Genomic DNA, 13,180 nt, shown 5'->3' with positions numbered 1-13,180 from the left:
GAAGGAGATTCTGACTATAAAAGGGTAGCATCTTCTTTATGATAGAGTAGTTCTATATTCCGATAGTGGCGGTTACAGAAATCTATATATGTGACAAAATTTCTTAGTGTGATATACGCGCACAAACTGGTGAAATCCAAATAAGGATTTTAAGTTAGTAAATACTACTGTGCCAGCACTAATTTCCTAGTTTTGATAACGTAGTATGGTTATGTAAGATAGTATACAAAGCTAAGTGAAGGATACAGGGGAACTCCTTTTACTGTTTTGCAACTTCTTGTAAGTCTTAAACTATATCAAGATATAAGGTATTTTATAAGACCATCATTTTTGGTAGTGCTCGTTCACAATATGGCAAGAAATTAAACCAATCAAAAGTTTGGAAAAAACGTTTTCCAACATTTCTCAAGAATGGATTTGCTTGCGAATACCAGGCAAAAGTGTTACATTAAAATAAAAAATTGAAGAGACCACGACTTATGTACTAAGGTAAAAACAAATTCCATGAGACAAAAGTACAAACCAGGGCTACTTGAAAACTGGTGATACTGTTGGTCCCCATTCAATTAGACAACCCTTCTTTGTACATGATGCTTTATAATAGATATGTCTATTTTAGGGGAACTAATTATCAATTGAATTCATCATAAAAATCTTAATGAGTCACTACAGTCTTGTTTGCACATGTAAATCCCTACTTATATTTATATTCATTTCACACCTCCTTACACAGAAGCAGAACTAGGAGAAAGTGTTGCAAGACGTTTTGGAACCACTAAGATATTTTACTGGATTTAATCAGTTTGAGTAACTTCTACAAGAATAAATGGGTATACAAAGTTTATTAGAAGACACACAAAATCAGATTCTTAACAACATAAACTGTATTTTGAGTTAATAAAGGCAAGATAAATATGGATTCAAAAGTTCTTTTCAGTAACTAAAACAATTTTTCTACATATTACTTTCTAATGAGAAATTCATTTTAATTAGAAGTGACTAAATATGAAACAGTGAATACAATGTAGAGATAGCTTAATATAGTGTACTGAGAGTTGATATGATCCCTTGTTTTTATTTATTTATTTTTTTTTTTAATTTTTTTTTTTTCAATATTTATTTATTTTTTGGGACAGAGAGAGACAGAGCATGAACGAGGGAGGGGCAGAGAGAGAGGGAGACACAGAATCGGAAGCAGGTTCCAGGCTCTGAGCCATCAGCCCAGAGCCCGACGCGGGGCTCGAACTCCCGGACCGCGAGATCGTGACCTGGCTGAAGTCGGACGCTTAACCGACTGCGCCACCCAGGCGCCCCAGATATGATCCCTTGTTTTTAATGACTTTCCCCTGTTAATCAAAGGGGATCTGGAAATATGTTCTATTAGAAAGAAAAATCTAGAATATGAACAGTTCTTTTCAGTAAAGCAACAAATAAATGCCAGAGTTTCACAAAGAAAAACTATTTTAAAACAATCACATTAAATGTTGCACTTAAATAGTATCTTAAAAAATTACTAGCCTTGGGGTGCCTGGGTGGCTCAGTCAGCTAAGTGTCTGACTCTTGGTTTCAACTCAGGTCATGATCTCACCGTTCTTTAGTTAGATCCTGCATTAGGCTCTGCACAGCACGGGGCCTGCTTGGGATCCTTTCTCCTCCTCTCTCTCTGCCCTTCCCCTGCTCACTCTCTCTCAAAATAAATAAATAAAAACTTTAAAGATTACTAGCCTTTATAGATACTCATATGCCATTTATTGCTCTAGGCCTGACTCAATATGAGAAAACTACTAGGCTTCAACAACAAGGATCCCGTACCAGGGATATGGTGATCATTACAATGGGATATTTTTTTCCAACCCTTACATTCACTGAAGTACCTATCAGTGTAGGAAAATGATTCCATTTTGAATCAATTATCTCAATGGTGGCCTCAACCAGACAAGCTGATTAGACATATGGGTTTCATGTAAGGGCCACTGTTTTACATGTCTGGCATGGACACAGGTCCTACCTTCTAGGAGACTCTAATTTTCCAGGGGGAACTATCCAAGAGTGAGACTATAATTTGGTCCTGGTGATTTGATTAAATATTGATTCAAAGATGAACAAGATCCAGCCAAGCCAAGCCAAAAACAGCCAGCATTGAGACTAGCAAAAAAATGTGCTTTCCTTTGGGGTTGTGAGCTAGTTGAGTGTAAACCTGGAGAATGTTAGCCTAAGAATGAATTTTTTTTTTTTTAATTTTTTTTTTCAACGTTTATTTATTTTTGGGACAGAGAGAGACAGGGCATGAACGGAGGAGGGGCAGAGAGAGAGGGAGACACAGAATCGGAAACAGGCTCCAGGCTCTGAGCCATCAGCCCAGAGCCTGACGCGGGGCTCGAACTCACGGACCGCGAGATCGTGACCTGGCTGAAGTCGGACGCTTAACCGACTGCGCCACCCAGGCGCCCCAGCCTAAGAATGAATTTAATTGAAAAGAAAGCAAGTGCCTAGGGATAAAGAAAAGCATTTTTGGAGTCAAGTGAGTACCTGGGTGTAGCAGTACTGAAGCTTTACAATTACATGAGTTTCAAAAAAAAGGAAACTCCCTTTATCACCTACTCTGGCTTTTTGTCATTTTCAGTGAAAAGTTAAGACTGACAGGGGTGCCCGGGTGGCTCAGTTGTTTGGGCATCCGACTTCAGCTCAGGTCATGATCTCACGGTTTGTGACTTTGAGCCCCACATCAGGCTCTGTGCTGACAGCTCAGAGCCTGGAGCCTGCTTTGGATTCTGTGTCTCATTCTCTCTCTGACCCTCCCCCACTTGTGCTCTGTCTCTCTCAAATAAATAAATGTAAAAAAAATTTTAAAAAAAATTTGCAACTGACAAAACTTACTGGACAATGTCCAAATTATTCCAAACTCCAAAATCCTGTAAGTCTAAGTTTAAAAAAAATTTTTGGAAATAAAAATCTATTATTGATTGAAATACCTATACTAACAATTAGTGTGTTCAAATAAAAGAAGAATGGACCACGGAGTTGAATGATTCAATATAATTCTAATTCTGCCAATTTGCAATGTGAATCTGACCACGTAATCTTTCAGGGCTTCTATGAATATGAAACTATGAGGGATAGACTGACTAGCTAACCTTTAAGTTCTTACCAAGTCCTTAATTTTAAGCATTGTAAGAAAACTTTCACTTTGTTAATATGACTATAAATGAAGTGGTTATGCTTCATTAATTTATTTCTCCATCAAACATTTAGAATGTCTATTGTTTAGTACACACTGTACCTGGTGTTGAGAAGACGGAGATGAGGAAAACTGTGCCCTGCCACCAAGGAGTTTAGTCTAGAAAGGCAGAAAAGCATCTAAACAACTAGATAATTAATTAACCTATGCGATACGTGAAAAAAAAAAATTCAAGTATATATGAAGTACAAAAATAGCCTGGGAGTGACTGATCGTCTGAGAAGAGTGAGGACAAGAGTATCCAAAGCAGGCTCTGTGCTGACAGCAGCGAGCCCAATGGGGTGCTTGAACTTACGAATCCCCAAGATCATGACCTGACTCCAAGTCAGACGTTCAACTGACAGAGCCACACAGGCGCCCCAGAAATGAATTTTAAAAGATAAAAGTAAGCCAAATCAAGAGGACCAGGAGTCCTAGACTGAAGTAGATTTTTCAAGGGTTTTGTAAGCAGTCCAATATTGATGGAGCACAATAGGGTGGGGAGCAAAGAAATGAATGCAAAGAGCTTTTCAAGGATTATGAAGGGTTCCACATGCTATGCTAAACAGGATGGAATTTACCCTGTAAACACTGAGCAGCCCCTGTAAAGATTTTTTTCAAATTAAATTTTTTACTTGTATATAATTAACACACAATATTACATTACTTTCAGATAGAAAATTTATCAGATTTTTAAATGTACTGGTTTTTTTTAGAGTACAAATAAGCATTCAGTGTTCCAAAACTGTGAATAACATACTAGTTACTTTTAAGAAGCCAGAGAAAAAAATTCATTTAGTTATGTAATTATGCCTTTTAAATAGTATCTGTCTGGCATATTATCTTACAAATTATACTCATTATTTGATAAATATTTGATGACTGAACTGCGGTAGCCAGATTGATATGAGCGGTCATGGTGCTTAATAACAAAGATCTTAAAATGTAGAATGGCAAAAAGTGCAAAAGCTTTCTAATGTTCCTTTCAAGTTTGGGGACATAACCCCCTTCCTCAAAAGTAAACGACCTTTCTGTTAATGGTGTTTCTCCTTCTCTATAAGCTATCCATGGCTTAATCAAAGCCTCTGTTCTTTTCTCTCCCAATTCCCCTCTATTTGATACTCATATGAGAATCCCAGCCATTACCCTAACTCAGAGTCTTCCCGGACACAGTCCCAGACTAAGTTAACTATCTTTTATAAAATTGTAAACTCTGCCTCCAATCCAAAATCTCAGGAATCCGGTAATAATCAGATTCTAAAATACTCATAAACACTTCAACATCAAACGTTGCCATCATTTCCATAATGCTCACTGCCACGACCCCAGACCACACTTTCATCACTTTAAACCTCCACTCTATTTGATCCTACTAATTTCATTAAAGCAAAGAGCACAGAATTTGGTACTACTTAAATTCAGGTGTATTTAATGTGTGTGCGCATTCTAGCCATTTGTTTATGTTTGTTCTTTATTACAGAACTCAATGACTTCTGTCAACAAGATCTGTCACCATATCAGAGTACGTATAAAACCCGTGTTTGCAGACCCGGGGTAACAAATTCAACCCGCACTTTCTGTTCTTATCTCTCGTCCTCAACTCCAGTGGAATCTGAAGCGACAGGGAGGAATGATGGACGGGCAAAAGGGAGGGGAATACTGAAGCCCAGAGGCTGGGGCCTCACTTCCGATTGCCACGCTACACCAAGCAACCCACAAGACCCTCTGGCTCTTCCATAGTCCACAAGGAAAGGTGGAGCAGACGCCAGTGCTTCTCGGGTAATCCCCAAGAGCAAAGACACAAGAGGAAAATGCTCTGAAAAAGTCTCTTACTCGTTGAGGACTCACCTGTCAGTAGTGGCGTGGACGGCGCCATCTTGTCCCGGAAAGAGAAACCCATGCGCTGGGGTCAGAGTTCACGAGGGCCAAACCCGGCCCCTACACGTCTCCACAGGCGTGGAGACAGCGCGTAGCTGTTTCCGGTATCACGAGCCTCGGGGCCAATTCACTTCCGGTGGGAGACGGCAGTAGAAAAAGGAGTCTGGACGCGCACGCGCAGCTCTGGGGAGACACTTTAAAGAGCACCGCGGGGCGGGACTAGTGCTCGTGCGCCAGCCTTTGCCCTCCCCTCTCCCTCTTTTACAGCAGGCGGAGTCCGCACTTCCGCGGGGCGGAGTCCGTCCAGTGCTGACGTTGGCAGCCGAACCCGAAGTAGTTCGAGGCTACGGGCAGCGCTGCTCGGTTGTTGCGTTGCGTTTCCTTCCTCTTTCACTCCACGCTCCCGGCGGCGGCCAGAGCGGCGGCGCGAGAATATCCCGGCGGCCTGCTTGTCGTCCCGCGTGCCCGCTTCTCGGCCGGCTAGTCCGGCGTCGTCAGTCAGTCGGCGGCCCGACGCCCCGCTAGCGCTCGGCACCCGAGTTCGCCTCGCTCAGGCCCAGCGGCCGGAGCTAGCGCCCCGCCTGAGAGCCTTCTAGCTCCGGCAGCGCAGGCACCGGGACCAGAGCGTCGCAGCGGCCCGAGGGGAGGCGAGCTAGCGAGTCTAAGGGGTGGCTGAGGCAGGTGGTGGCGCCGTGAAGATGGTCGCCAAGCAGCGAATCCGTATGGCCAACGAGAAGCACAGCAAGAACATCACCCAGCGGGGCAACGTCGCCAAGACTTCGGTAAGGAAAGAGCAGGCGCCCGTCCGTCCCGCAGCCGGGGTTCAGGCCCGGGTCCTAGGATCGAGTTCTCCCCAGGCCCGAGGCCACGAGCTGGACGCTAAGTTGGCGGGGCGGGGCAGGGGGGAGGGTGGTTCGGGTAGGTGGGTGCTTGAAGCTAGGCGGTTCGGGAACGGAGGGCAAACCTGTGAGGGGACCTGGAAACCTGGCCCGCGGTGTAGGCTGCAGGAGCCCGGGATCGGATTGGGTTTTTGCATTTGAAATGGGACTTTCCGTTTTTGCAGAGAAATGCTCCCGAAGAGAAGGCGTCTGTAGGACCCTGGTTATTGGCTCTCTTCATTTTTGTCGTTTGTGGTTCTGGTAAGTGTTTTGGGGCTACCATCGGGTAGGGCATTGGATGTCGGGTTTGGGATGACGTGGTGACCCATCAGTGGTGAATCCTACCCGCGTAGTTCTCAACCCACCTGCTGGGAGCTCCACATAAGTGTCTCTCGTCTGAACCGAATTACTTGTCCCACATATGCACAGAGGGTGGTGCTCCAGAAACTTCTCATAGCTTGATTTGTGCTCACAGGAGATCAGAAAAGGAGGTCAGCTCTTCAGTTAGTAATGATCAAGTTGGAAGAAATTTAGACCAAAACAAAAAAACCTCACGGAATGAGAATTTAGAATGTTTTGCAAGCATATTATGAATATATTTGCAAAAAACTTACGAACATGATGTATATGTGGACGTTGAACTGAATTTAACGTGTCCCAAAATTAATGTTTTTATGGCAAAATTGGTTATATTTTGTAAAGTAAAGCTCGTGCGAAGAATTGGTTGGGTATAGAGGAAATGTACCTGATTGGTAACTTAGTGTAGGAGACAAATGTTTTTAGATTAATTAAAGAAACGTTTGACATATGGGAGGAAAAATAAGTTATCAGGTCAGCCTACTATTAAAGTAATAGATTCCTGCCTCTGCAAATGGATTACAGAATATTTTTCTTTTCATTTATTATTCCAATATGCAAACTGTTTATATTGTTTCTGTTTTTTATATTCTGACATTCTAAAGTTACTGAGGTTTCTCTTAAACGTTTCATTTCGCCTGCTTCCTAAACTTACTAGTTGGCCAAGAGCCAAGCAATTTATGTAACCTAAAGATTATTCAATTTCAGCTTTGTGAGAATGAGGAAGCATGGTTATATTATAGGCCAGGCCTTAGAAGGACATTTAATATTTTGGGGATAAATCAAAATAATTCTATGCTAGAAAAACCTGTTTGCTTTGGTGCTTTAAGCTTTTTCTAAAATGATTGTGTATTGCAAAATCTCTTGGACGGTTAGACGTAGAATTCAGAAAAGCTGAAAAAAATAACTATGGACATTGAATTGGTTTATTAGGGTAGGCTTGTCTTCACTTCTTCAATGAAGTTACCTAGCATTTGCAAGTAATTTTAAGGGTGCTCTTGGATTCTCATGAAGTACCTTAATAAATATTTGCCAGTTGTCATTCCTATTTTATTCAAAGCATGCTTACTAAAACATTTGTTCTTTCTTTTTGCAGCAATTTTCCAGATTATTCAAAGTATCAGGATGGGCATGTGAAGTGACTGACCTTAAGATGTTTCCATTCTCCTGTGAATTTTAACTTGAACTCATTCCTGATGTTTGATACCCTGGTTAAAAACAATTCAGTAAAGCATCCTGCCTCAGAATGACTTTTCATATCATCCTTCATTTGTCATTCCAAGGTTTCTCCATGAGTCATTCCAAGTTTTCTAGTCCATACCACAGTGCCTTGCAAAAGCACCACATGAATAAAGCAATAAAATTTGATTGTTAAGCTATAGTAGTGGACCCTACTTATTCAGTCAGTAAAGAGTAAGTTTTCTTAATGTGGTTGTTAAAACCCTATCCAGTATAGATAGATAATTAGATTAAATCTATGTAGACAGAGTCTAGATTTTGTTAACCCTAATGTGTATATGCAATTAGTTTTAATTTAAAATTTGGAGTCATGGTTTTTATATAGTTAGGCACTTTATTACTATATCTTGAATTGAAAGCACACTCCCATATAGGGTAATGTCACTGTCCTGTAATAAAGTGCTTATAAATGGAACAACTACACAGTTAGCCTCGTTTTCCCATAATCTTTAGCACCTAAAATTTTTTAAAAGCTTCTAAATGCCTAATATAAAAGAAGATGCTTATAGCTACAATATCTATTTTAACAATATTATTTCTATTACACTACCTTGGATTTTGCATGAGTAGTTATACTAATGTAAAATGCCATAAGAAAACTTGGTTGAGCATTTTGTAACTTAGTAACTTCAGTTTCACTAAAAGTTACCATGTGGAGTAAAGTCAGGGAAAGTTTGTTTATGTCACCATTGATTTTACCATCATTAATATATCAAAGGGGACTACTAGGCTAGACAGTATTTTGGGGAAAAATACTACTAAAAACGGATGTTTCATCAGGACATCCTGATGAGTCTAATGTGCCATAAGACATCTTAGCACGTTAATAGCACTTTTAATACCAAAAAGGCACATCAACTGAAAAGTTACTTAGTTTGGAAATAATCTTCTGGGTTTATGATTAAAATTTTGGTAGGGCACTAGATACATCAGACTAAAGTGCCGTCTGGAATTAAATGGATTTGCTGATAAGGATCAGTCTTTAGTCTTCCCTTTGTGGTATAATTTTATAGGTTATGATTGATCAGAGTTTCTTTTTACTAATGGTAAGGGTGAGAAGGCAGGTTTTAGGTTTTCGGATACTGTTGAAAATTGTAAGTTTTGGCTGTTTACTTAGCCATAACTTGATTAAAAAAAAAAAAAAGCCTGAGAGGTGTCTATGTATCAATGAATTGGAAAGAAAGCTGCTTGTTTGCTTCGTTAATTGCCTCAGGATATCTCTTTTAAAATAAGCTGTTTTAAGAGGAACAGAAGGGAAATCTACCTAGTCATACACATTGTGAACCTCAGAGTTTCTGATCCCCCTCAATATAGGGGACGAGTGAGGGAGAGGAGTAGTTAAGGATGCTTAGGAACTTGACTACTCTAAAACAGGAAAGGAAGGAATCAGCTGACCTTGGGCCAGCAGGTTTTTATCTGCAGTTACCTGCCTTTCTCACCCAGGAAATAAACACTTGTTTCCCTATGAAGCAAGTGTCTTGATTGACTAATTCTATTTTATTATAACTTTAAAAATGAAAGTTACTGTTCTAAATTTATAGCAGGTGCCTTATTCTTTGCTTTGAGTCAAACCATTCCGTATAAAAATTTCCCTTGGTTTACTATAAATAATTGGCTTTAAGATGTTAGGGTTTTTTTTTTTTTTTAAGTTGTACAATGTCTTTATTGATTTGACTGTTAAATTGCTATAGCTAGCAATCATTTTACATATGTAAAGTTGCATTCCTTTTGTATTTCATGTGTGATTTCCTAATTGAGTACATTTTATATTAAGGATGGATTATGCATGTTTGGGTCAATGAAAGCTATGTCTTGATTTATCCTTTAAAAATAAAGTTCCCAGAATATTTGATTACTTCTGAAAGGAAATGATTTTACAGATTTCTTATCTGAGTGTACTTTTTATAGTTAATAGAAAATTAAAGAATGCCTAGTATTATGTTGTACTTGAGTTAAAAGAACTGGCACCCAGAGACTCAGATTAAAAATTTATAACTGGAAATAGGTAGCAAGAAAAACATTAAAAGTATAGGGGTGCCTGAGTGGCTTGGTGAATTAAGCGGCTGACTCTTGATAGCAGCTCAGGTCATTATCTTATGGTTCATGAGATCCAGCCCTGTCTTGGGCTCCATACCGACAATGCAAGGCCTGCTGGGGATTCTCTCTTTCCCTCTCTCTCTACCCCCTTCCCTGCTTGCACACTTGCGCTGGCCTGCCCTCAAAATAAAAGTAAATTTTAAAAAAAGGAAAACATGAAAAGCACAATGAATTAAATACTTCTCCACCTAAGATTTACCCTCATCTCATTATCATTCAAGAAGTCTCATTCAAGGAAAAATCACAGTTCTTTTGATCTCCCTTTCCCAATTGAATTTGGTGTCATCCAGTGTTGAACATAGTATGATGATGCTTTGTTGGGGGTTGTCTACATTGTGTCCAATTACGCTTTGTAACTTAGGTATAACATTTCAAGGAGTTGTTCAGGATTTCACTGTATCTGTCGGGTTGTATGTAATGTTGCTCAGAATAACTAAGTGGGCTTCCAGAATGTGGAAAGATTTTCATTGTAACAGGATGTTTTGTAATGGGCTTTGACTTACTTGGAAGAAGTGTGTGTGCTCAACTGCAGGGTGGTCGCTCTTACTGAGGTTTGTGGTGTTTTGCTGGCATAAAGGAGGACCCTGTAGAGGTGGATTATGCTCTTGGGAGGTTCATCAAAATTTTATTGCTCTTAGAGCATCTGAAATTTAGAACATCAAATTTTCTAATTAGAAATTCTTTTGAAATTTGATTTGTCTTTACCTACCTTTAACTTACTGTTTTAGATGCAAACCAGAACTTCAAGAAGCAGGGGTTGGGTTCAACAGCAAATTCTTTGTAACTCCCTTAGAGAACCCTTTCCTACCTAAACTTCATCCCACGGTAGCTACTTGTACTGCTTTATCTTCAAGTTGAATTAGGAGAAAAATGTCCTAATTTGAAAATGTATGAATGAGCAGTACGAATGAGCAGTAAAAGGCTAGAAGTCAAGCTGAAGGGGAAAACTCAACTGTCAGGACTTGGATATTACAGAATCATAAATATGGAAAGGACATGAACAATTTAGTCCAATCGCATTTATTCAATGAATATTGAGTAACTGATGTGCCAGATATCGAGTTAGAGCTGTGAAAACAGTCCCAGCACTCAGGTATTTTTCAGTCCAGTAGTGGGAGAAAAGACAAAGTGAAAACCGTAATTGTGGCCAGTATTTCAAAGGAAAAGTAAAACCAGATAAATGGTGTCTGCTCTCACAAAGCTAGCTGAGGCAGAGCAGAAACTAGAACCAAGGTTTCCAGACTCAACTGTACCCTAGAGAAACCATAGGAATGATTGCAAAACGTCTATACAGAGCACTTCTGTTTTCATGAGCTCTTTACTTCTGCATTTAGAAAAAAAATCTTAATGAAAAAAAAATGTTTTTGCATGTTGCCAGTTCAAAGAAGAAAAAAAACTTGTCCTTTTATAGATGCAATTTCTTTTGAAAATGAATTTAAGTGACAATTTTACTATGATGTTTCCTGTATAGCACAAAAATAGATCAAATCAGTAATGTTATCCACTGTAACATATTCAAGAGTACATTTTTAACAAATATTTTGCTATATATTCTGTATTTTGTTTTAAAATTTTCATCTGTGATGTTGAAAAATCTTACTTGATAGTCTGGTAGCGAAAAATAAATGCAGTCATGTGCCCTCCATAGATTCTTTTTATTACAAAATTTCAGTGAATAAACCATGTGTGACTTTTTTTTTTTTTTTTTTTTTTTTTTTTACCATGTACAAACTTCTACTTTGGGATGTAGATAGAAAAAATCTGCAAATTTAAATAAAACTATGATTTCAAGGTCATTAAAAGCTTTAGTAACAGGTTTTTCTTCTTTTCTCACTCTTGTGAAGAAAGTCTGGACCAGGAGAATGAAAATAATTGATTTTAGAGCCAGAAAGGAACTTTAGAAATTATCTTGATTAGTAGCCCCTTTATTTTACATTTGAGGAAATTATGGCCTAGAGAAGTTCTCTTTCCCATCACCAATAATGAATCAATAGCAGAACAAGGATTAGAAAGTAATTCTGATTCTTTAGGAATATCTTATTTTATTTTAGATTACATGTTAATCTCAGAAAACCCCATAAGTGTACTGTGAAGGCAAAATCTGAATATTTACTAAACTTCAATGGCTTCCCACTGCCATTGGAATCAAATAACTCTTTAAGCTCTGATTTTCGGGAGACTTCACAACATGGTCCAATCTACCTTTTCAGCTTTGGCCCCCTCACTCTCCCACTTCTCTCCATTGCCAAGTTAACCCCCAAAGTCTGCTTTCATTTTTCAAATACCTTGTGCTCTGTTTTTGCTCATTTCCCCTACATTACAATACTACCTATTCTTCACAAAGTCTAGCTTAAATTCCCCCCCCCCTCCCCCACCATGAAGTCTTCTCTTATGGAAATTAGAAACACTTTCTTTGGGATTGTTGACTCTGAACCAGTTAGCATTTATTATGTTGCCATGTTTATTAGTTTTGTTTGCTTAGTTTCTCAGCTAGAATATAGAATCCTTAAGAGAAACAATATTTTTATTTCTTTTTCATTCTTTTTTCATCTCCCATCACCACCCTCAAGGTGAATATGCAACTTTACACACATAGAGGGAGTTCAACATTTAAAAAAAATTTTTTTTAGTGTTTGTTTATTCTTTTTTTTATTTCATTTTTTTTTTTTCAAAGTTTATTTATTTTTGGGACAGAGAGAGGCAGAGCATGAACGGGGGAGGGGCAGAGAGAGAGGGAGACACAGAATCGGAAACAGGCTCCAGGCTCCGAGCCATCAGCCCAGAGCCTGACGCGGGGCTCGAACTCACAGACCGCGAGATCGTGACCTGGCTGAAGTCAGACGCTCAACCGACTGCGCCACCCAGGCGCCCCCAAGTGTTTGTTTATTCTTGAGAGAGAGGGAGACAGAATCGGAAGCAGGCTCCAGGCTCTGAGCTGTCAGCCCAGAGCCTAATGGGGGGCTCGAACTCATGAACTGTGAGATCATGACCTGAGCCAAAGTCGAATGCATAACCAACTGAGCCACCCAGGTGCCCCTTAGGTGAGTGATAAAAGAGAGCACTGGAGGCCCTATCATATCAGAATAATCTTTAAAGTAAGAACATGTCTTGTGAAATAATCTTCCTGATACAACAGTCACCCCAACTACTTCCAGTCTTGGCCACCTCTGCTTAACGGCTGGGCTTAGCACCAGAGTACAGTCCACCTTTGAAACGGACTCAGGATACGCTTGATATTTAGAAATAAGTCAACAGTGGTATTTGTCCTTCGGGCATATTTGAGAACCGCTCGTTATGACTGTCCTTGAGAAAACCATAAAAAGTGCTGTATAAAGAAAGCTGACACCTCACCACACCAGTCTGTCCAGTTATAAGGAAAGAGTCAGACAACCATGCTGTTCAGAGAAGGTGCCTAGGGGCTGTCAGCTGCCCTCTGTCCTGGGCCCCATCCCAGAGCATAGGAAGGAACAAGGATGTCACAGGAGGTGCGCCTTTCTCCAAATCAGACCACAAA

At 39.7% G+C, this 13,180-nt stretch overlaps 2 protein-coding genes across 3 annotated transcripts in view; one reads left to right on the top strand and one right to left on the bottom strand.

The window, feature by feature from the left end:
* Positions 1-5,131, bottom strand: part of EIF2A (eukaryotic translation initiation factor 2A) — a 31,095-nt gene extending 25,964 nt beyond the window's left edge. For both annotated transcript variants that reach the window (XM_047874910.1, XM_047874909.1), the window contains exon 1: positions 5,066-5,131. Coding sequence is in view for 1 of the 2 variants with exons in the window: in XM_047874909.1 (XP_047730865.1) it covers positions 5,066-5,117 (52 nt within the window). In the remaining variant the exon portion in view is untranslated. The remainder of the gene's footprint in view (positions 1-5,065) is intronic.
* Positions 5,132-5,392: 261 nt separating this feature from the next.
* On the top strand, positions 5,393-11,346 carry SERP1 (stress associated endoplasmic reticulum protein 1). The gene is made up of 3 exons (XM_047874912.1): positions 5,393-5,877; positions 6,159-6,234; positions 7,427-11,346. The coding sequence occupies exons 1-3, from the start codon at positions 5,794-5,796 to the stop codon at positions 7,465-7,467; spliced, it is 201 nt and encodes a 66-aa protein (XP_047730868.1). The 5' UTR covers positions 5,393-5,793; the 3' UTR covers positions 7,468-11,346.
* The last annotated feature ends 1,834 nt before the right edge of the window (positions 11,347-13,180 follow it).

The sequence above is a fragment of the Prionailurus viverrinus genome, chromosome C2 (assembly GCF_022837055.1).
Source record: "Prionailurus viverrinus isolate Anna chromosome C2, UM_Priviv_1.0, whole genome shotgun sequence".
Taxonomy (NCBI): Eukaryota; Metazoa; Chordata; class Mammalia; order Carnivora; family Felidae; genus Prionailurus; species Prionailurus viverrinus.
This window is presented reverse-complemented; position numbering and strand designations above follow the sequence as displayed.

Coding starts and splice junctions, on each gene's coding strand:
- SERP1 (XM_047874912.1), top strand. CDS start 5,794: ATGGTCGCCAAGCAGCGAATCCGTATGGCCAACGAGAAGCACAGCAAG. Junction 5,878..6,158: donor GCAACGTCGCCAAGACTTCG/GTAAGGAAAGAG, acceptor CCGTTTTTGCAG/AGAAATGCTCCCGAAGAGAA. Junction 6,235..7,426: donor TTTTGTCGTTTGTGGTTCTG/GTAAGTGTTTTG, acceptor TTCTTTTTGCAG/CAATTTTCCAGATTATTCAA.